General features: G+C 33.0%; 1 protein-coding gene across 2 annotated transcripts in view; it reads right to left on the bottom strand.

The window, feature by feature from the left end:
• Positions 1-23,033, bottom strand: part of NAV3 (neuron navigator 3) — a 924,153-nt gene that overhangs the window by 56,017 nt on the left and 845,103 nt on the right. For both annotated transcript variants that reach the window (XM_054443382.2, XM_063646517.1), the window contains 4 exons: positions 20,717-20,905; positions 17,750-17,802; positions 11,706-11,729; positions 9,177-9,254 (listed from right to left, as the gene is read on the bottom strand). In XM_054443382.2, coding sequence (XP_054299357.1) covers positions 9,177-9,254; positions 11,706-11,729; positions 17,750-17,802; positions 20,717-20,905 — 344 coding nt within the window. The remainder of the gene's footprint in view (positions 1-9,176; positions 9,255-11,705; positions 11,730-17,749; positions 17,803-20,716; positions 20,906-23,033) is intronic.

The raw sequence follows: 23,033 nt of genomic DNA, 5'->3' as shown, positions 1-23,033 counted from the left end.
GATGACTTAAATAAAATATATCTCCATGTACTTATAGCAGAGTTGAAATGCTGAGGCACCTACTATCAAATGGATCACAAAAATCCAAAGAATTAAGGCTTATTACTTAATAACGGAAATATATTCCATTATTGGTAACAGTTAGAATGTACATGTTCCTTCCATTAGCATTATGATACAAAGGTGCATGTTCCTAGCTCTGAATTCATCCTGGGATGCCTTTCTTTACCTGACACTGCAATATGGAGAAAAACAGTTTGTAGGGAATACATCTACTAAAGGTTAATCTATCAGAACAACTCTTCATTATCTTTTTCCACCCCTTCCCCCTTCCTTCTTTTTCTCCTCCCCCTCTTCTTTCTCTCTCTCTCACACACACACACACCCATTCTCCACACACCCTTACCCTTGAGATTTATACACCAAATTTGTTAGCAGATTTAACTGGATAAATACCACTAAAAAAAAGTATCATAGTTTAAAAAATTTTCAATGACAAGCAAGGAATGTGATGATATCAGACCTAGTAACTGAAAAATTAGCATAAGGCTATGCTCATTTTTTCCTATATTTTAACTTTTAATTATTTATTTTATTCTTTTACTCAGTGTCTTGCTGCCATCCAGGCTGGAGTGCAGTGCCACAACCCTAGCTCACTGCAGGCTTAAACCCCTGGGCTAAAGTGATCGTCTTGCCTCAGCCTCCCAAGTAGCAAGAACTATAGGCATGTACCAACATGCCCAGCTACTTTTTTTTTTTTTTTTTTTTTTTCATTTTCTGTAGAGATAGTGCCTCACTCTGTTGCCTGGGTTACTCTCCAACTCCTAGCCTCAAGTGATTCTTCCCACCTTGGCCCTGCAAAGTGCTGGCTGTGATTATAGGTGCAAGCCACCACACCTGAACTTTACCTTTTCAACTGTGGAAAAATCCACACATATATAAAAGTGAACAAAATGAAAACAGCCTCCTGACTTATCACATAGTGAACATTCATGCATTCACCAGCCAAGTCAAGAAATAGGACATTTCAAGAACCAAGAAGCTCTTCTTTGTCCCTCTCTTATCATTATTCCCTCATCCTTCCCCAAAGATAACCTCTACATAACTTCTGCGGTAATTATTTTCTTGCTTTTCTTTATAGTTTTTCCTTACCCAAGCTTACACTCTTAAGCACTATGTTTAGATACGCCTGTTTTAAAAACTACCCAAGTGTAATCAAGTGGCATGATTCTTTTGTGGTTTTCTTTTGCTTTACATGGGTTTTGAGATTCAATCACGTGGTATGTAGCATAAGTTAGTTTTTACCATATAGTATTCACATATGTGAATTTAAAATACATATACGCCCATGATGGTCATTTTAGTTTAACCTGTTAGAAATATTCCCACTATGCCCATAAAATTGGTTACTAAAACCTAAAACTGAAATTGTGTGTTTTCTTTTAAAATAAGGAAAATTATGGCAGAAACCCTTTATTAGCACTTACTAAATGAAATGTAAGATTTTACTCAATATTTCAGTTTTAATTCTCCTTATAGTGGAGAAATGTAAGGTTTGATTATTCTACTATGAATCCTTAAATGTGAAACTTGAAGAAAATTACTCTCCTTTACCCTTTGTGCATACTTTATCAGTTTAATGTGAATTAAAATTTGACAAAGAAATCGGGATTGTAAAGAGTATGCTGTATAAACTATATTACTTACATTTTGTAGCTATAAGTAACCACAAAATGTTTATGATTAGAATGTCAGTTTGTAATTATGCACAAAAAACTTATAACTGGTTACTAAAGAACATTTTGAGTCGTGTTGTTTTCAATGAAATGCATGTTATGATTATGTTAGTGAAAAACACCTACAACCATCTGATCTTCGACAAACCTGACAAAAACAAGCAATGGGGAAACCGGAAAAACAATTAATAAATGGTGCTGGTAGAACTGACTAGCCATATACAGAAAATTGAAACTGGACCATTTCCTTATACTTTATACAAAAATTAACTCAAGATGGATTAAAAACTTACAAGTAAAATCCCAAAACTATAAAAACCCTAGAACAAAATCTGGGCAATATTATTCAAGACATAGGTAAGGGCAAAGATTTTATGATAAAAACTCCAAAAGAATTTCAACAAAAGCAAAAGTTGACAAATAGGATCTAATTAAACTAAAGACCTTCTGCACAGCAAAAGAAACTATCATCAGAGCGAACAGACAATCTGCAGAATGGGAGAACATTTGTGGAATCTATCCAGTTGACAAAGGTCTAATATCCAGAGTCTACAAGGAACTTAAACAAATTCACAAGTGAAAAACAAACTACCCCATTAAAAAGTGGGCAAAGACATGAATAGACAGGATATGAATAGACACTTAAAAGAAGACAGTCATGCAGCCAACAAACATATAAAAAAAAGTGTAACATCAAAACCACAATGAGATACCATCTCACAGCAGTCAGAATGGTGATTATTAAAGTCAAGAAATAACAGGTGCTGCAGAGGTTTCAGAGAAAAAGGAATGCTTTTACACTGTTGGTGGGAGAGTAAATTAGTTCAACCAATGTGGAAGACAGTGTGATGATTCTTCAAAGATCTGGAAGCAGAAATTGACCCAGCAATCCCATTACTGGGTATATACCCAAAAGAATATAAATAATTCTATTATAAAGATACCTGCATGCATTATGTTCACTGCAGCACTAGTCACAATAGCAAAGACATGAAATCAACCCAAATGCCAATGATAAACTGGATAAAGAAAATGTGGTACGTATACACCATGGAATACTATGCAGTGACAAAAAGGAATGAGATCGTGTCCTTTGGAGGGACATGGATGGAGCTGGAAGCCATTATCCTCAGCAAACTAACACAGGAAGAGAAAACCAAACATCACTTCTTCTCATTTATAAGTGGGAGTAGAACGATGAGAACACATGGGCACATGGTGGGGAACAACACACACTAGGGCCTGTCAGTGGGAGTTAGGGGAGGGAGAGCATCAGGAAGAATAGCTAATGGATGGTGGGCTTAATATCCAGGTGATGAGTTGATCTGTGCAGCAAACCACTATGGCATATGTTAACCCATGTAACAAGCCTGCATACCCTGCCCACATAGGCCAGAACTTAAAAGTTGAAGAAAAAAATATTGTCTTAAACTTATCTCACCTTGGTTTAGTTTATCAGATTAACATTGTTACTTTAGAAGTTATGAGAGGCTAAATTTCTCACTCAATAGGGTAAATGGAAAAGGAGGTAAATAAGGGAAAATTTTTCTACTAATGATAATCTTTATCACCTTAATGAAGAGAAAATGGAAACTAAAATTGATTAAACTTACAGGGTATCATGTCTTGTCTGAGAGACTTTATAAAATGACTTTTAAAAAATATGGATTTTCAGGGGGGTTGTTAATGACAGTTTACTTGGTTCTGATTTTTCCTTTAGCAGTTGCATAATTTTAAGGTCAGAGTAAAATTGTATTAATATGATGATAAATATACCCTGACTTGTGTTAGGTGAAGTCTATAAAGGTAATAAAATAGACAAGACTGAGTATTAGTAAAGGGAATATCATTTCAATCCATACTGTCTTTGGTTTTGGAATCATACAACGTATTAGGTTGGTGCAAAAGTAATCTGAATAGATATGTAAAGAGAATTACTGTGATGCCACACAACAAGATGAAATATCATTATACATAATGTCTACATTTTATTTCTTCATATAGATTACAGAGACAGCCCACTGACAAATTAAAAACACTCTAGGCATATATATATACACACATCTATTTATATATTATATAGTAAGATATACTATATATTATATATAGTTATATATTACTATATATTATATAGTAATATATAAATATATAGGTGCATATATAGGCATATATGTATACCTAGAGTACATATATTATATAGTATTTTATATATATGTTATGAAGATATATATATATACACACACACACACATATATGCCTAGAACATTTTATTATTTATATGTGAAAATATTTAGTATATCATGTATAAATATATAGTATATTATGTATAAATATAAAACATATATGTAATATATATTTACCCATATAAACTTTATATATATTTAAGACTTTATGTTTTAAAATTAGTAGTTAGTTGAACCAAGAATGATTCTGCAACATAAAGTTTCACATTTCTTTTACACTACAAAAAATTGTCCAAACACTGAAGTGTTTCTCATTAATAATATGTACACAATTGTTTTCTCTTAGAAGAGATGCAAAAAAGCAAGAGTAACTAGCAAATTTTATGAAAATATTAAATAAGCAAAGAAGTAGAACACAATCTCAAAATACCCAAGAGATTTTTGGTTAAAAGACTTATCTGCTGGAAGGCAAAAAGTACCTTTTGTTTTCTTACACATTCATTCAGTAATGTCTTTAAAAATGTTAGTAATAACTAGCCTTGTGTCAATTTCCAAATTATGTAATGGCTGAGATTTGTAAAGAAAATACGTTAAAAGACAAACAAAAGCATCACACCTGACCCAGCTGCCTGAAGATGTGGGCGAGAGGCCAGAGGCTACCTGGCTTATTGTTTGCTATAACCATTTATTTAGTTGCCTTTCCTTGTGTGGCTTCTGTTTTCTTTCTGTTTGTTGGTGAGTTATTGATCAGAAAGGCCAGGCAATAGCACCTGCCAATATAACCGCTCTCCTTTCTAAGGACATGCTAGTAGAATCAGCTTAACACTTTACCTGTGGTTTTATGCAGCTCTGTTCAGAACAACTTTACAAAAGGGAGGGAAGGCTTAATACACATTCTACTGAACACAGGCTTTACTCTGCCAGTCAAATGAGAGGTGAGCTAACTAGAGACTCTTTTGACTTACCATACCCCATTTGGGCAAAGGGAAAGAAATGCATGTTAACAGAGACACAGATGCATTTCAAATTTAAAAATTAAAATATAGGTTATTGTTTAGAGTCCATATAAATGTAATTATGCCAAGTTTAAATATGTGATATACCAATTAATATATAAAAAACACCCCAATAAAGGGAAAGCACGTAAGCTATGAGAGAACATTTCACATACTGAGTAAAGATGAATATCTGATGCTTAAAAATGTTGTTAAAAACAACTGATTATTTCTTAGAACCAAACTCATTGAAATTCATCCCTATTAATTATAGCTATTAGATTTCTAATATAACAATTTCGCACTGTGGGGGCTGCACTCACATTTAACCAAAAGGTAGAAAGTTTACTTGTACTGTGAACAAACTAGTAAACAAAGACTTACTTTTACTTTCAAATGGGAACTGTAGATTTAAAAGATCCTTGATTATACTTAAAATATCCTATAAATAAGTAATTTTACCAAGTCCCTATAATCAATTTAAGTACGTGCATGTTAAAAATATATGTGTATATTGCATGCATTAACAGATATTAACTCAGATGAAATGAAACATTCTGAATGAAATTTAAACACAGCACTTCTTACAACTGAGGAAAAATCAAGTATTAACTAAATTATTTGATGGCTGATTATGATGTATGAAATCTAAAATGACATTATAAAGCAAACACAAAGAAAATGAATGAGTTCAAAATGACTTGAAATTAATAGGTGACTTGAGAGTAATTCAAATTCCTGGAGGTGTAAAAATGATTATTTCCTTAAGAACAAAAATGGCGAGATACATACAAAATTTTACCCCCATAGTTATAACAATATTATTAAAATGTTTAAAATATAATTGACATTAAAATTGTTTAATAGTCATTTATATACATATCCATTTATATAAATTCTCAGATACTGCATTAGTCTAAAAGAGAATTTTAATAAACTTTTTTTTAAAAGTAGATGATAATGCATATCTTCATTACCTGTACCTTTTGACTCTCATTCAATTTGTACATTTTTACAATGTAAAATATTTTCCTATTTTTAGTCAGTAAATGTATTTGATGGTAAGAAGCTTTGATAGTCCCTATCACTACCAAATAAAGAAACACTAAAGAGTGGATTAAGGTTGAAACTCCTGGGAAACTAAAAGCAAGATATTTTTTCAAAAGAACTGTCATAGATCTTTAGGTGATTTATATTTTAGTTTGAAACTAAAATACCACAAATAATGGAAAAGCATGTTACGTTATGATAGAACACTTCATATACTGAGTAAAGATCAGTATCTGATACTTAAAAATATTATTTTATACATTTTAGTACATTATATATTTTATAATTATATACACAAGAAGTTGCAAAGATAGTACAGGGAGGTCCCTTGTATCCTTCATCCAGTTTCCCCCAGTGATTATATAACTTATAAAATTATATTATATATCAAAGCCAGGAATTCAATATTGATTTACATTAATAGATTGACATACGTGGATTCATGTAATGGCCATCTTATTGAAAATACAAAACTAAAGATCTCCCTCTTACTATAGTCACACTACCTCTCTCTCTCCTCCATCCTTAACCCTTAGCAATCACTAATCTGTTCTCTGTTTCTTTAATTTTGCCATTTCTGGAATGTTATATAAATGGAATTATACAAAATTTGACCTTCTATAACTGTCTTTTTTCACTCAGCATAATACCCCTGGGATCCACCCAAGTTGATGCATGTATCAACAGTCATTTCTTTGTATTGCTAAGTAGTAGTCCATGATATAGATGTATCAGAATTTGTTTATTAACTGGCCTATTAAGGGATATTTTTGGTTGTTTCCTTTTTTTGGCTATTAAAAAATAAAGCTGCCATGTACAGGTTTTTGTGTGGATCTGATGTGATTTGAGAAGGTTTCTAAATTACATTATAAATTGTTTAAAGGAACATAAAATAGGATATATATCAGTCTCCCATCAGTGTGCAAAAATTGATACTAATGATAACACATACAGCTGAGTGGAACCTAGAGCAATTTGGGTGTTTGTCTCCAAGACTAGCACTTTTTAAATTAACACAAAGACTAGCATGAATTATCTATTTGGCACTGCAGCTTCTAGTCTGTGTTCCTTATTTTTATTTTTTTTTAAATGATTGTTCCCCTAGGGAAACACTATAGATGGTTTTTTTTTTCCCTAATTGTGCTCTTCTTCATGATATTTTAAAGCCACAGATATGCTGGATGTTCAGTTATGTATTATCTGCATATCTGTGCTTTTCACATAAAAAAGTACTTAAAAAAATACAAGAACCTGTTTTCCCCCTTTGTTGGTCATATTAACACCCAGCTGAGAATTCATGCCCTAAAGTCATGAAAACACATCAGTGAAAATAGTGTGACATGCATAATTAGAGCAGACGAGGTGGGTAGCCAACTGCTGGAACCTTTCTAAAATTATATCTCCATTTTCAAACAGCAGCACAGAGTTGACTCCGAAGATTATTCCCCTATGTTAGAATTTGGTTCCGTATGTGTGTGTACGTGTGTGTGTGTGTGTGTATGCGTGTAAGGAAGCTTTTCATGTGTATATTAAGTATATATACACGTTAGCATATAATAGACAAATGTTGAAATGATACACAAGAAACCAATGATCATGAGTAAGAATGAGATTCTCAGAGCAAAAAAAAAAAAAAAAAGAAAAGTGAAATACCATTTTAGTTTTTTCTTTTGAAGACAATAAGCATCATTACATTTTAAATGGAAAGTATCAGCCCATCTTCCACTGTCTAGCAGCCATTTATTATTCCAATATCTGAATTATATGATGAGATCAACCAAGAGACATTAAAAATAAAATGAAACCCTGAGTAGTCATTCAAGACATCTGCAAGTATCCTGACAACCTAATAAATAAGGTCTGCCATTGAGCCTTCCTCATTGCAGATAAACACAACCCAGGAGGTTCTGGCATTTACATGGTTCTACTTCCTCTGGGTACCAATTCAGGAACCTAGACAACAATATTCCATACTTCTATACATGTAGCCTATATTATAAAATTTACAGTTGCCTCTGGACTATCTCTTTAAAAACACAACAAGGTTAAATAATACTCTTATTTTCTCATATTGCTTAAACAATTATCTAAAACCTGCTATTATTTTCAGGAATCTCCTAACAACATCTATAAAAAATAAATAGAATAAATCCAAAATTAATTTAATTCTCCCAAATTTCAAAAAATAAAATCAATTCAAATACAGTGCTAAAATGAATACATTGTGAATGAAATGATACACATACTTAGAATTTATATTTCACAATGATAACTTTAAAAAAATTTTAAAATGGCTCTTATTCAAGTCTTACACTGTGGATCTGCACCTGCTCACTCTTGACATATCATGCTTTGTCTAGGAGATAGAAAAACTCAGTAGAGGAGCAACGGGAGGGGTGGGGAGGCACAGAGCAGGCCCAAAGCTATGCAGCAGAACTGAGCAAAGGACTGTTGAGTGAGAGAGGCAAGACATATGGCAAAATAGCAGGCATTTCCTTACCCCTCACTGCTGTTCCTAACACCATTGCTCCTCAGGACTGGGAACAATGCCACATTTCTCCTTTATCATTCTGCATCTACTCTGAGTGCTCCCTGACACAGTGGAAGATATTCAGTAAATGTTAATTTAATTGACGGTCTTCATTGTCATCATTTCTGCCATCCTGGGCTGCTTTGGTGCCAGTAACAGTGTACCCTTTTAAATTGGTATGAGAAGGCTGCCAAGGTTTTTTGAGCAAACCATATCTCATCCACAGTGTAGTTAAGCTATCCCTGTTTAGACCTAAATTCATATTTTAGAATTAACTGGATGCTTAACTAATTGTTCAATACATTGAGATGAAGGAGGCTGAGCACACGAATATTTTATCTTCCAAAGTCAAACACTAACAATCCCTCTTACATTGTCAGAGAATCTTATGCAAGAGGAGTAATAAAAATAGCAAACAAGAAAAGAAGTAACCCATATGGCTGTTACTATTGTTTCCAATCTTATTAGAAACAAGCCATTTTAACCATATTGCTGCCTCTCATCAGTTTGGATTTACATTTTATTACTGAGTAGGCAGAAAATGTTAACCTTTTATGAGTCCTGCTAGTTGGTAATCTAGGTCTGTATCAGGCACTGAAAATTTGTAAGTTTGTTATTAAAATGATTCAATTTTACTCTATAAAAATTTGTTGTAATATATTTTAAAAATGAAGTGACTTACATTTGCTGAAAGCTGAGATGTGAGGGTAGCAACTTTTTCTTGTGATGCAACCAGCTCTCTCCGCAGTTTATGGATTTGCTGAATGCAATTAAAAAAAATCAATGGAATACGCAAGTAGATTTTTACTTAAAACCAAGAATTCAAACCAAGAAAGCAAATACTGTATTTAGCTCATTCTAACCCCATTGTATCAGCAGCAACTCCTGAAAATAAAGGATATGAACACTGACTCCACAGTAACAAGCAAATGTCATTCAAAAGGAAAGGGTTATGTGTCAAACTCAAATCTACAAATCAAAGTACGCTCACTTGCTCCATTTGCCATCCCTCAAATGGCAAATGACTCAAGAGCAGTTTACCTCCTGTATTAATCCTTCTCCTTCTAAAAAAACTGTGGTAATAAAACTATAGAAAAATATTTTCTTTATAAAAACTGTATACACACACATATTTTTCTTGTTCTTTTTTAGTAAAAGATACTCCATGTTCTTTTTCAGAAAATCTTAGGGTTTTTTTTTTCCTCTGTACATTTTAATTTCTCATAGTTTGAAAACTTCTCAAAAGCTATGGAATATCCTGCAATCACTAAAACTTGGGCTTAATTCAACATTTAATCAGTTCACATTTGAAATGTTAATGGCTGGAGTTTTAATGACTGCAGAGAAGCCTTCCCAAATCTGTATTATCACGACCTTTATTTAGTGAGTTATTATTAGCTCAGAGACGCTTTATAGCTTATCCACATCTTAAAAACCAGGGGAAAAAAGCAATGATAGGTGCAACTAATTAGATAAACCAATATAATGCATATTCTAAGGTATCTTTCTTTTAAGTTCACACTCCAATAAAACTGAAACAGAAAAGGGTAAGGATATATTATATCATGTTTAAAGTTTTAATTCAAGCACTTTCTGCAGTTTATTCTGCATGTCTCATGTTGTGACTAATAAGGATAGAACATTTATAACAATCTGACACTAGGTTCTATAAGTATATATCTAGTCTCAAGGGATTTCAGTTACTTGGATGTAAACATTCTACTTTTGATGCTTCTCATTTCTTCAAAAACAAGTCTTATCTATAGTTGTAGTTGAACTTTTGGAATGCTGTCTCAGTTTGAAAGAGCATTTTTGACATAGTTTATTAACTGTCTAGTTTTTGCCCCTGGGCATTAGATTTTGTTGAAAATAAATGGTGGTCAACTCAAACACTCTAACAAAGTAGAGAACTCTAAGCTGGAAACAGATAGTAGACACTTACATAATTTCACCAAATGTGATTCTACTTCATTCCTGTTTTTTTTTTTTCCAGAACAGATACACCCCAGTCTAAAATAACATTTGTTTTACATTAATAAGATAATGACTGTGAATGATTTCAGAAAATACAGCATCTATTTTATTCATAAATGAATCCAAACTCAAAGAGCACTTCTCAAATTAAACAGTCTCTATTACATGATTCTAGTATCTTTAAAATATAATCCAGGAAACTGTAAAGTGATTGAAATTTTTTTTTAAACCATAACTCATGATACAGCATCAATGATCAAAGGGGAGCTGAATAACTACTACTAAGGCAAATAGATGTAGCATTTCGATGCTTCAGTAGCTATACTATGATCAATGTTAGAAGCTTTATCATGTCTATGTGATGTAAATAAAACCACTTTGATTTTTAAAAATCACATCCACTCTTTGTTTCAGAGATTACAAAGACAAATTGGTTTAATCAATACTTTTCAAATATTTTTAAACATAGCACAAATTTTATTTTTAAAGGCTAATAAAATAAGACTTCAAAGGAAAGGAATACTTTTGCAAAAGCTGTTGTTAAGGCATTTTTTTCTCTGTTGTCTGATTGCCTCAGTGTAAACCAATCAAACAGTCATTACCTCACGTTGAATAAAGTCATAATTAAAGTCCTCCTGCTCTCTTTGACCAGGACAAATGTTTTACCAAGGGAAATTAAAATAGTATTCTCTCCTGAATGCAGTTTGATTTGCTCATGAGTGCAACCAAATATGTATTTGTGAAATATGTTATTAGAACAATAGGTGACACACCACACATAAAATGGCAATTAGAGACAACAAGATAATGACACAAAACAGATAGTCTGAGATGCTGGTATCCTGTGTTGTGGAGGCTTGGTGCCCAAGTTTCAACCATTATCCTATGCAGATGGTCTTACAGGGAGTGAGAAAAAGACTATAATAAAATAGGAAGACCATAGGCCTTCATTTATCAATGATTTAATGAGTGCTTACTATTATAGACAACTTATTAGGTGTTGAGCTAAGACTCAATCTAGAATGTGAGAGGACATCTTGCTATACAAACTTCCTTTCATTTTATTTTTAAGAGGCAATATCAAAGACCACTTATCAACTAGCTAGCTGCCTTACTTCAGCAGTCCTGTGGAGTTCTGCTATTGTATCACAGAGCCCTCTAGTGGTCACAACACTAATTTCATCATGAATGCAAACTAAAATAGAAAATATTAAAATATTGCGTGTTTTTTTTTTACCTCTGAATGAGCCTTTTCTTCAGCCTGTAAAACAGTAAAAAGAAAGACTTTAACTATAAAAACTATTTTCAATTAATTCCACAAGTATAAATGAATAAGATAATCATGATGTATTTTTTATTGTCTACTATGAGAAGAATGGAATGAAATACATAAAGTTATTCAATTGAAATAGTACAAGCAAGTTACTTTACAATTTTATATAAATGTTTCTTAATATATAAACAATAAGGTATTCTTAAAATATAGGTCATTTGATACATAATATTCCTTTAAGCAAAAGATAGAATTAAAAGACTCTAAGATGTAAATCATAAGCAACATAAACCAAATAGTTATAAAATTATACTCTAAAAAAGATGGGTGCATGTAAACTTAAAATATTGAAGTATCTTTCATACAGATTGTAGGAAACAGACTCCATAAAATTATAGAGACCTCTAGTCAAGGTTTAGATGTCAGAATTTTATTCTGTGATTTACTGATCACAAACAATGTCAAATAAAGCTGGGGTAACATACAGACCTCTACTGATAACCACAGATAATTAACATTATTTACTTCTATTTTTTCTTTCTTTAATGATTATTAATAATTTTAAATATCACAAGTCAGCAAAACGCTTAAACAATGAAAACACTGAAACACCCAGTGATAAAAGTGTCTGGCAAACGTTTTTGGCTATGCAGCTTATGGAAAGGAGGACTGCCATAGGAATTTGCAGGGCGTTTTTGACTTGACTTCCAGAAAACTCCTAGCTCTGTTTTTCTTCTTCATGCTGGGCTGCAAAATGCCAGAAAATGAGTTATGTGCACCATTACATTTGGGAAGCTCCCTTATTCTGGGAAAAGCTGAAGAATGCATAATCTTATTGAATAGTACAAGTCTGCTTATTGCCATAAGCAGATCCAAAGCTGAAAAACAATCTCTCATTTTCTATGTCTACTTTTGGGATAGTTCTAGATTAATTGATACAAAACAACCTGAACTGTTTTTTACTGCTTTTCTTTCAGAAAACATAAAGCAAAGTAGTCTAACCATCAGGATATATTTTATTTGCCAGCAACTCTTTTAACCTGAGCTTTGTCTTCCCTATATTTTCTCTACCTTTAAAAATATGTAAACTTAGTAATATAGTGGCTAAATAATAAAGTGGCTAAGTGGTAGAATCATAATAGCCTTTATAAGAAAACTGTTTTAAAAAGCAATCTTGAATAATTTACATCTTAATTTTAGATATTTAAGGAAAGATTTTATTTTTTAGATCCGAATAATTTTAAGGTTTTATACACAATTTGGTTTTTGAATAAAAAGTAAGCAAAGAATATTAAGATAAAAGTTTCATTGCCTTAAAACATATGGCACAATTAACTATGTAACTATGTCTATTAGTTTTCCCTAGTAATTTGCTTTTGTTTTTGTTGTTGTTTTTCTTTCTTTCTTTTTCTTTTTTTTGAGGCAGGATCTTGATCTATCACTCAGGTGCACTACGCATTCACGACTCACTGTAGCCCACCGTGCCCAGCCTACTTTTTACATTTTTTGCCAGTTTATTCTGCCCAATCCTGCTTCTAGGCTTCCTAGAATTATAGAAAGCTGGTAAAGATTCAAGAATCAATAAATAATTCATGTATTTTTAAATAATAATTTATTCTTTTAAAAAATAATCAAGAAATATACTCATTGCATTTTTGTTAATCTATAATAGTCCTGTTACACATACTAGTAGCAAGCATAATAATTAAATATCAATTCTATACATACCGTATAGCATGACTTTTTTCACTACCAATTTTTCAAAACTATTATTTGCTTTAACCTTTGCCTTCTTTCATATTCTGTGGTTATTAATACCAGGTGGGTGTTACCATAAAAATAAAGCAATGAGCCAGAATATTAATATTATATTTTTTTTTCAGTAGCTTAGGTGTGGGATTAGTGATATCATGATGGAATTGGATTATTTGCCATTTTTTTTTACAATGGTTTTGAGCAAGCCCAATGTCCTGGAGATGATAAAAAATATGAAACACGTGACTAAATAAAAATGTTTTTATTTATTCTGTAAGCCAATAAGTGGTCATTTATCCATTCAAATTTATTAATTAAAAAGTTATGACTTTAATATTAGCTATTTGTTAGGCAACATGTTAAAGAATCCACAATGAATCAAAAATGACACTTGCTCTCATGAAAAAATACAATTTAGAATTCAAATTCAAAACAGGTTAAATACAGTTTTTAATATACAGTTAATCAAAAAACTTCTATTGCAGGGATCAAAAATTTAAATGTCTAACAGGACAAGGCTTATAAAGAATAAATGGACTTGAAGTATTTAAATAGTCACATGACCTTCCTTGGCTGTCTTTCATTTTCCCATTTGACAGCAATATAAATAGCAAAGGATATTTCTTTCTCATGAGGAAAGCAACAGCACAATGAAAACTAGCCACCCAAATTTAACTTCAGCGTCAGGAAGAAAAGCATTGGTGGAGGCTGTGTAACTTCAGCATCAGGAAGAAAAGCATTGGTGGAGGCTGTGGCTTCCAGAGACCCCACGCCAACATCTAAAGGCGTCAATTACAGGTGACTGAAAACCCAGAGGAATTTCATCTTAGTATTGCTAGATATTCCATAGATATTCTAATTATTTTTAAAAGGAATTTAAAATTTTGAATTTTTAGGTAAAAGCTCCATATTTCACAATATTTCACAGTGTTGGCTTAGATTCCCTCTCCCTCTCCCTCCCCTCTCCCTCTTTTCCTTTTTTTTTTTTTTTTTTTTTTTTTTTTGAGACACCGTTTGGCTCTGTCACCCAGGCTAGAGTGCAGTGGCACTCACTGCAGCAGCCTCAGCCTCCCAGGTTCAGGCGATTCTCCTGCCTCAGCCTCCCAAGTAGCTGGGATTACAGACGTATGCCACTACGCCAGGCTAATTTCTGTATTTTTAGTAGAGATGGGGTTTTGCCATGTTGGCCAGGCTGGTCTCAAACTCCTGACCTCAAGTGATCCACCCGCCTCAGCCTCCCAAAGTGTTGAGATTACAGGCATGAGCCACCGCGCTTGACCTTAGATTTCAAAACAAACCCACAAACCATAAGTTTGCCAAAGGTAACACTTCTGCAGATCAGGTTAGGTTTGTGATTTCCAACCAGTTTGCAGACATCCTGAGACAAATGGGATAGATCTAGCTAATATTTTCAAATTTTATTTTATAGGTATAGTCCAAAGAAATCTGGCAACTTGCCTGATGTTACGTAACAATTTCTTGATTGAACGAGGCAAAAATGCAAATCAACTAAATCTCTATTGAGAGTTATTAAGAAGGCATGAAAAATAATAATAAGTTGCTTTTTCATTTGATAGTTTAAAAAGCATTTTCATAGGTATTTTCTCATTGCCAATTAAATCCTAATGCCTGATCATGGAGGACTGGGGAAAGAATGACTCCTCATCTTTTATGATTTTTCTCTTTAGTAGTTCCCCAAATATTCATTTATTTGAATTATTTTACTACAGTTTACTTGTCAATTTAAATATATCATTTTCATCATCTCAAATACAACTCTTTCAATTTTCTAATAATATCACCTTCTCATGTGGCTCGATCACCTAATCCATTCTTTACTCACTTAACACTAGGATCTACCTTACCTCCATATATTGGCCTATAAATATATATATATACATATATATATACATGTGTATATATATATACATATTCTATTTTAATCTGTGTTCCCATTTCATATTCTACTCTTAAAATGATATTTCTCATGTATGCTTTCTAATTATCCTCATCATTTTGACATCCCACTCCTATCTACAAATGTACCCCTTGGGTTCTCTATAAACTTGCACTATCCAATGTAGTAGCTGCTAGGCACATGTGGCTATTTCAACTTTAATTAATTAAAATAACAAAGTCAATTCATCTCTTTGCCAGATATACTTCAAATAATCAATAGCAACATATGGCTCATAGTTACTATATTAGATAGTGTAGATGCAGAACACTTTTATTAACACAGAAAGGTCTACTGGACACTGGTAGACTAGTAATCTGTTTTTTCTTAAACTCATGATCCTTTTCTTGAGGAATAAATTTTTCAAAAAAATTTTCAATATTGGGATACACAATAGTTGTATAAATTTATGGGGTGCATGTGGTATTATACCAACATACGATGTGTAATGATCAAATCTGGGTAAGTGGAATATCCCATTCTTCATTTAGGAAGAACATCATTTCTTCCTGTTAGGAACATTCTAAATCTTCTTTTCTAGCTATTTTGAAATGTACAACAAATTACTGTTAACTATAGTCACTCTACTGTGCTACCAATCACTAGACCTTATTTATTCTATCTAACTGTATTTTTCTTTCTTTCCTCTTTTTTTTTTCAGTTTTTCTTAGGTTTCATAAAGGTAGTTTTATCCAAATATTAATTATTGTATGTATTTAGAATAATAATGATGCTACATCTTTTGATGTTATACATAGATTTAAATGGCAATGGTTTTAATCAGAATACAATTCCCCAACAAATGGCAGTGCTGGCCCAACAGAAGGAACACCAAGTCTTAATATATTTCTTTAATGTGTTTTTTTCAGGCGTGTTTATACATTCCTCACTTTATCCATTTGCACAAAAAGTACATTTACGTAAACACTAATAGTGATTTCTTAATTTCTAGAAGCTATGGGCAATTTTAATCATTGAAAGGAGAGATAAGAAGAAAATTACCTCTGCCAATAACAGCCTGATTTTGAATGACTATGTGAGGCAGTAAATATATGAGATTAATCTATAAACAGAAGGTTCAAACAAACATTTGAACCTAATGATAATGAGTGAAAAAATTACTGCCCATGATGCTCAGTTGATCAGTGACAGCAGAGGCTATGAACTTTTCATGAACCTTACAATACAGGATTAAGGCTTATTCATAGTACTCAAGTCCCATTGAGATTCAGTAGGCTGCTTTTAAATATACCTCACTGTTAACCTAGCTCTAAAAAGACTCACTCATAAAATATAACTTCCTGTAGGCTACTTTTTAAAAAAAGATAGAATTGTATTTAACAAACAGAAAAACTCTCCTTGTCAAAAGTGAATTATAGTTTCACACATTTGCAAAAGAACTTGAAACACTGGTATTTTTCTCTTGATAAACAAAGTTTCTGTCCAAGTGTGCTGGTTTACACCTGTAATCCCAGCACTTGGGGAGGCTAAAGCAGGAGGAATTGCTTGAGGCCATGGGTATTGATCAGTCTGGTGAATATAGCAATGACCTTGTCTCTAAAACAATTTAAAAATTAGCTGGGCATGGTGGTGCGTGCCTGTAGTCCTAGCTGCTTGATGGGCTGAGGCAGAAGGATAACTTGAGCCCAGTAGTTCAAGGTTGCAGTGAGCTATGATTGTGTCATTGTACTCCAGCCTGGGTGACAAAGCAAGACCTCGACTCAAAAATAAATAAATAAATAAACAAATTAAATAAAATAAAAATAAAAGTTAAAAAAATCACACTCTTTCAAAAGGTATATTTAAAAAAACATCTCTGGTTCTTTTATGCTTTTACCCTTTACCCTTACTGCTTTTACCCTTCAATAATCCTCTCAACAATAAACTTAAAAATAAAAAATGAGGAGAAAACACTATAGAACAATTAACAGTCATGGCTCAGAGAACAAAACATGGACAACTCGTCATTACTAAAATGATAGTATAGCAGACTACATGGTTTCAGAGACTCCAAGTCATACCTCAGTAGGTTTTATGAAATCGAATTCTACATCAACTCATTGATTATGATGAGTGCACAAAAGCCAAGTGAAAGCACATGTAAGTGACCAAAGAATGGCAGGTGGAGCACCTGGCGCTTTATTGGGTACTGGGCAGCTTAGAGTATGCCCTTATTTCGCTACACAACTCCTGTGCAAGTCATAGATGAATGTGATCTGTTCACAGTAAAATGATCTATTTCATCATCTGTGTGCATGGCAAAAGCACAAGCTTTTTCTTAACAGCCATTACTTACTGTAGAGTAAAGAGAAGAAGTGCTGGACACCAGTGATAATGAAGAGCCATGAACTGGAGAAAACAAACAGAACAATAGAGTTAAAATAATAAGGTCTACTCAAAAACCCCAGCCTTTACAGAAAAAGTAAAGAATGGGTGGTTAGGGAAATTAAGTAATAACAACTAACTATAAGATTCTGAGAACCAGCCTGCTATAATTTTTTGGCAATCAGGACGTTGAGACATGGAAGAGCCCCATCCATACTCCCTAAAGTACCTCAGTTGCCAAGTTATTAGACAGAAGTCTACAAGCATGAGTCCTACCAGCCTGTTTCATATGTGTTGAAAGGTACAGTAAATTCCCATATAATAAATAGGATAGCATGGAAACCCAAACTAAAGTTGCCATAAACTTTTAAACCTTAAAAAATATATGTACCTTATTTATTTCATTTGTATCCAACACAGGTCCACTTTCAGATTTTTTTCTCCATATAATTTCAGGAAAATAAGCACTTTTATCTAATGTGTTATGACAACATTATCTGTGATGCATTGATCATACTCTTATAAATGTGGAATTACTGTTCCTTTACTAATTTTAGTAAGAGAAAAATACTTCTTTTTTCAAGGTGGTGTCTCAGAGAAATTGAGAATGGAAATGTCGCACTGGCTTTTATATATTTCAAAATACCATTGTAAACACTGGACATTTTGCTTTATACTCCTACACTTCCAATGTACTAAACCCAAAAGGTGGATAAAATGGTGCTGACTAATATTTTCAGAAAAGTTCATCCTCTTTTTACTATGGAGTAGTATGGTTATTTCTGCTCATTGTGCATTAAACAAACAGTTGAGCATGAACAATGTGACAAGCTGTTGCTAGATCCCGGAGCTGCAAAAATAAATAAGATAAAATCCCAAAAGCTCAAAAAGAAGATAATAATTTAAAAGATATTTACAATAGAGTACTATGACTGCTACTGAGATCAATATGGTGGGTACTACAAGGACATATGGGAGGTGCTTAAGACCTGATCAGGAGACGGCTGGAATAGCTGCACTAGGCTTATGGATGAAAACATGGGGATGGAATTGAAGGATACCAGGAAGAATCTTTTTAAAACTGAGTATATAGATGTGGTCAAAAGAGGAATAAAGAACAACCCCCAGTTTTCTAACTTGGGCAAAGCTATTATTCTATGTGATGTGGAAAATGTTGGTATTTGAGCCAATTATTAAAAAAAAAATTCTTTCAATATCTAATAATACCCTCGTAAACTAAAGTGTTACCCTGATGTACCATAGGAAAGGTGGACAATTAATCAGACGATCTCATTCTCATTCTTTTTGTTTATGACCTTAGAACATGTGGCTCAGTCTCTTCATCTGTCAGTGTGAGCATTAGATAGGATATCAATAAAGTCCCTTCAATCTAGTTCAATAAGTCTTGAATCTAGATCACCATTTAAGAACTAGAATAGTTCAGTATTCAATGCATGAGCACAAAAAAAGCCATCTTGCCCACTGAGGCTAGCTTTCAGAAATTCAGATTATTTAATCCTGATACATTGAAGGCCAGAATTTCCCAGTATATAAAAATCACTTTATTTGTAAATGCCACACTCTAGAAAGCCATCTGTATGCTTAGCAAATTATTTTAAAAGTATTATAAGAAGCCTATCTGTGAAGAGAGCAACAGAACCATTTCAGAAAGCAGTGTCCTTACATTTGAGAATGGTTATATTTTGTCTATCTACATGGCAACAATCAGTGGAGTCACTGGATATAATTCACTGTCTGTCATAGTGAACTTAGTGGTTTGGTTAATATTGCAAAAGGCAATGACAACTCTTCTCTACTGATTTAGTGCCAGTATATTAAATCCATAGTGGTGACCTGAAAAACATGAGTCAATTTTAATGGCTGCCTAACCCCTCAGTCAGAAGATACTTTAAATAAGAAGGTAGGAAGGGAAAAGATAATGGAACAGAATTGTTCTTTATTCTCATATTTCATCCTTGTGACAAACCTAAGAAGTTACAGATGCAGAACTTAGGGATAAGAAGGTTAAGAAACTTGCCTAAGTTTATACCACAAATAAATGGATGGCTAAAGACTTAAACTCTTGTATGTCTCAAGATTTGGAGACTTTTCTTTTAAACATAATTATAAGGTTAATAATTTCATTCTAATCAGTTTGAATTTGTATGTCTAGTTTTATTTTATCCTTAGCTGACATGCTTTATAATATGTATGCTGTAAGTTTTCTTTATGGATACTAAAAAAAAATTCATTAAATCAAAGAGAAAAGTCTCTCAAATTATTGTTAAATTTGACATTTGAACTTCTACAGTTTACAAAAATATATATATTTGAGCATCAACTCAGCTTCCTGAGGTTTTCAAGCTGATTTATTTAGAGTATTTACATAGAACTATATAACTGTAAAGATATTTATTAGGTTAGGTGACAATTTTATTGCTATTGGATGAAGAAATAATGACTTATAAAGCAAAAAAGTAGGTACAATATGAATTCTAAAATGATATAATAAAAAATTAGCACCAGAGGGAATTCCTGGGAATAAAAGTCAGCAACATGTGGTATTTTCATAAAATAATGTTTCTGGTTTGCGTGTCTTTATGGCTCTTTAACCAAAATGTCAAACAAAACATTTGCTCTGATATTTGACGCACCTGGGAAAATAGTTTCTATGTATATTTCTGTACTGGAAAAGTAGATTTAGTCTAAACTCTTCTACAGCCAAGTATTAATCTAAACAAATTCTGGCATATTTCCAAATACATAAAGAAATAGAAGATAATACAGAATAAAACTTCTTCAAGCTTCTCGTTTCCCAAATGATAATTACACTAGTTTATTTTCCTCTTCAGGAATCTTTGTGATGTGAGTGACATGATGGTTTCCCTCTCAGGGTTTAAATAAAGTGACTTCATCTTTATTCCCCCCCAACGCTTACCTTCTTCCATGCTGTCTCTGAATGAGCCTGAATGACTGATGGCACGAGGTCTTTCCTCCAGAGAAGTGGCACTCCCACAAAGCTGGGAGTCATCATAGAGATCGAAGGAAGAGTCTTGGGCTGGGATGCTGTTTGAGCGCATCATGCTGGGCCCAGGAAGGTTAAATTGAGACAAATTTGTTGGGCTCACTGAAAAATAAAGCACACACAGCCTATTACTCTGAAGCTTGAAAGACGAAAATAGCAGGTTGACATAAAGTAAGAACATGATCCCAATTCTTATGAAAACATGAATGTATAGTGAGCCCCTATTTAAGGTAAGAGTCTGCCTCTGAAATGTTCAATAACAGATCCCATTGTGTCCCTCTTTTCCTCTGGCACTTTTATGGCAAGCCTTACGTCAATTTCTAAAGCAACAGTACACAAAACCAACAAGTCACCTACTGCTCTTGCTAGAAATGTAATAACATGGTATTTTCTGCTACCTGTTATGAAAAAAAGATGGTCTTTCTAGAGTTTTCGGTTTTCTCTTTAAAAATAGTCATCATTTTAATGGAAAAAGAAAAATCAAAAAGAAAGTAAAATATAAAACATCTAAATTTCCCAAGGAGGGCTTTAAATGCTTCCAGGCAAATACTCTCAGTCACTTCAAACTCTTAATTGATGTAAGTTCATGATTAGGGCCATCATTATTATCAAAGTTAGGTTATAAGGAAATAGTGTGTAATAAACATTTTTATAACTAAACACAATGTGACATACATGGTATCTGTAGCCCACCATAAAGTTAATTATATGAAATGATTTTCTACTCTGTTTAAGATGAGCATATCACGATGAGATGGTCAAAAGTCACAAACATGTTATATTTCCAAAGAAGTATCTTAAGTCTGTAATTTTTAATAACAATTTATTTTCTTATTGCTTATTGCCAAAGAGTCCTCATCTGGTAGTCATCAATTTAAGGAAAGATTTGGTTGATTGTATGTACAACTGCATTGGAAAACAATACAGTTGTGAAATTTGGAATAAAAGCGAAGCAGAAAAATTGAGAAAGATATTTTAAATGCTCATATTTAAGAAAAGCAAGTTTGTTACTGCTATATGAGAAAGCAGGCAGGAGCCTCTTAAGATATAAAGGGAACTAACGAGTATTTTCAAAACCTTGGGGAATCTGTCAGTGGCTTAGAGTTGTTCTGACATCACTTCGAAATTTACTAAGTTTTTTTTCTTTGACACAGGCAGTAAACTTCTTCTTAATACAAGTACTGGCTCTCAAAACAATGTAAAACAGGAAAAGTATACCCAGAGGTAACCGGAGAGAAGTATCTCACATTTGGAAGGCACTGTGCTTGATAATTCTGGTATTAACCGAATTAACACACAGACCAACCCTCTGATAGAGCCAGTTATTGATTGGAGTAAAAGGAAGCATAGGACTAAGAATCACATATTTAAAATGTAATGGAAAAGGAAGAAAATATGAATCTGAAAAGTGCAAAATTTATTGGAAAAAAAGAAGAAAGGATGGAAAGGAGAAAAAAGTAAAAAAGGGAGAGGGAGAGGATCTGCCTTTCAAGCATATTCCTTCAGCCTGCAGCGACCATTAGTACCACTTCAGTCTGATTAGTGACAACAGCCAGTAGGTACACTGTAGGACATTCAAGACTTAAAATGTTTATGTTTAAGGTGGCAAGATTGGGGTAAGTCACCCTATTCTTGGTTCATGGTATGAATTTACTCTTGTTTAAATTAATGAAGTATTAAACAAATTTGCAAGTGCATCATTTTAGTATACGTATCTATAGGGTTAGGAGGATATTTTATTTGCTTTTTGGCTTTGTATAATTCTTACCTAAATGATTGCAGAGATGTCCAAGTGAAGTGTACTTCTACAATTTCAATACATAATACTTAGCTCTATCAAGATGAAACATTAATGAGGATTGGGATAGATTTTAAAGGGAATAGTTTGCATTTACAAACACTTTTGATAGCTTCTGCATTGGAAATTACACCCAACTATTTAAGAGTGTTCAATTAAGTTAATAACTACGACACATCTGCTTTTAGATGTTGTAGTTGAAGGAAAAATATGACACAGTCTCTGATTTCAAGAGTATCCAGTAGGGCAGATGTCTGAAGAAGGAGAAAACTTAATATGTAAAATAGAACAAGAAAAACTATACAATAGAAGACAAACGTAAGATATACAAAGATAATTTTTTGAATGGAACACAAATTGGTAAAGAGCTTCTAGTGGTAGTTTTGCTTTCCATCTGCTTTGGGCAAATAACCCAATCACTACCCTTCAGTT

Source organism: Pongo pygmaeus, chromosome 10 (genome assembly GCF_028885625.2).
Source record: "Pongo pygmaeus isolate AG05252 chromosome 10, NHGRI_mPonPyg2-v2.0_pri, whole genome shotgun sequence".
In the NCBI taxonomy this organism is placed as follows: Eukaryota; Metazoa; Chordata; class Mammalia; order Primates; family Hominidae; genus Pongo; species Pongo pygmaeus.
Note: the sequence above shows the minus strand (reverse complement) of the source record. Positions and strands in the feature narration are given on the sequence as shown.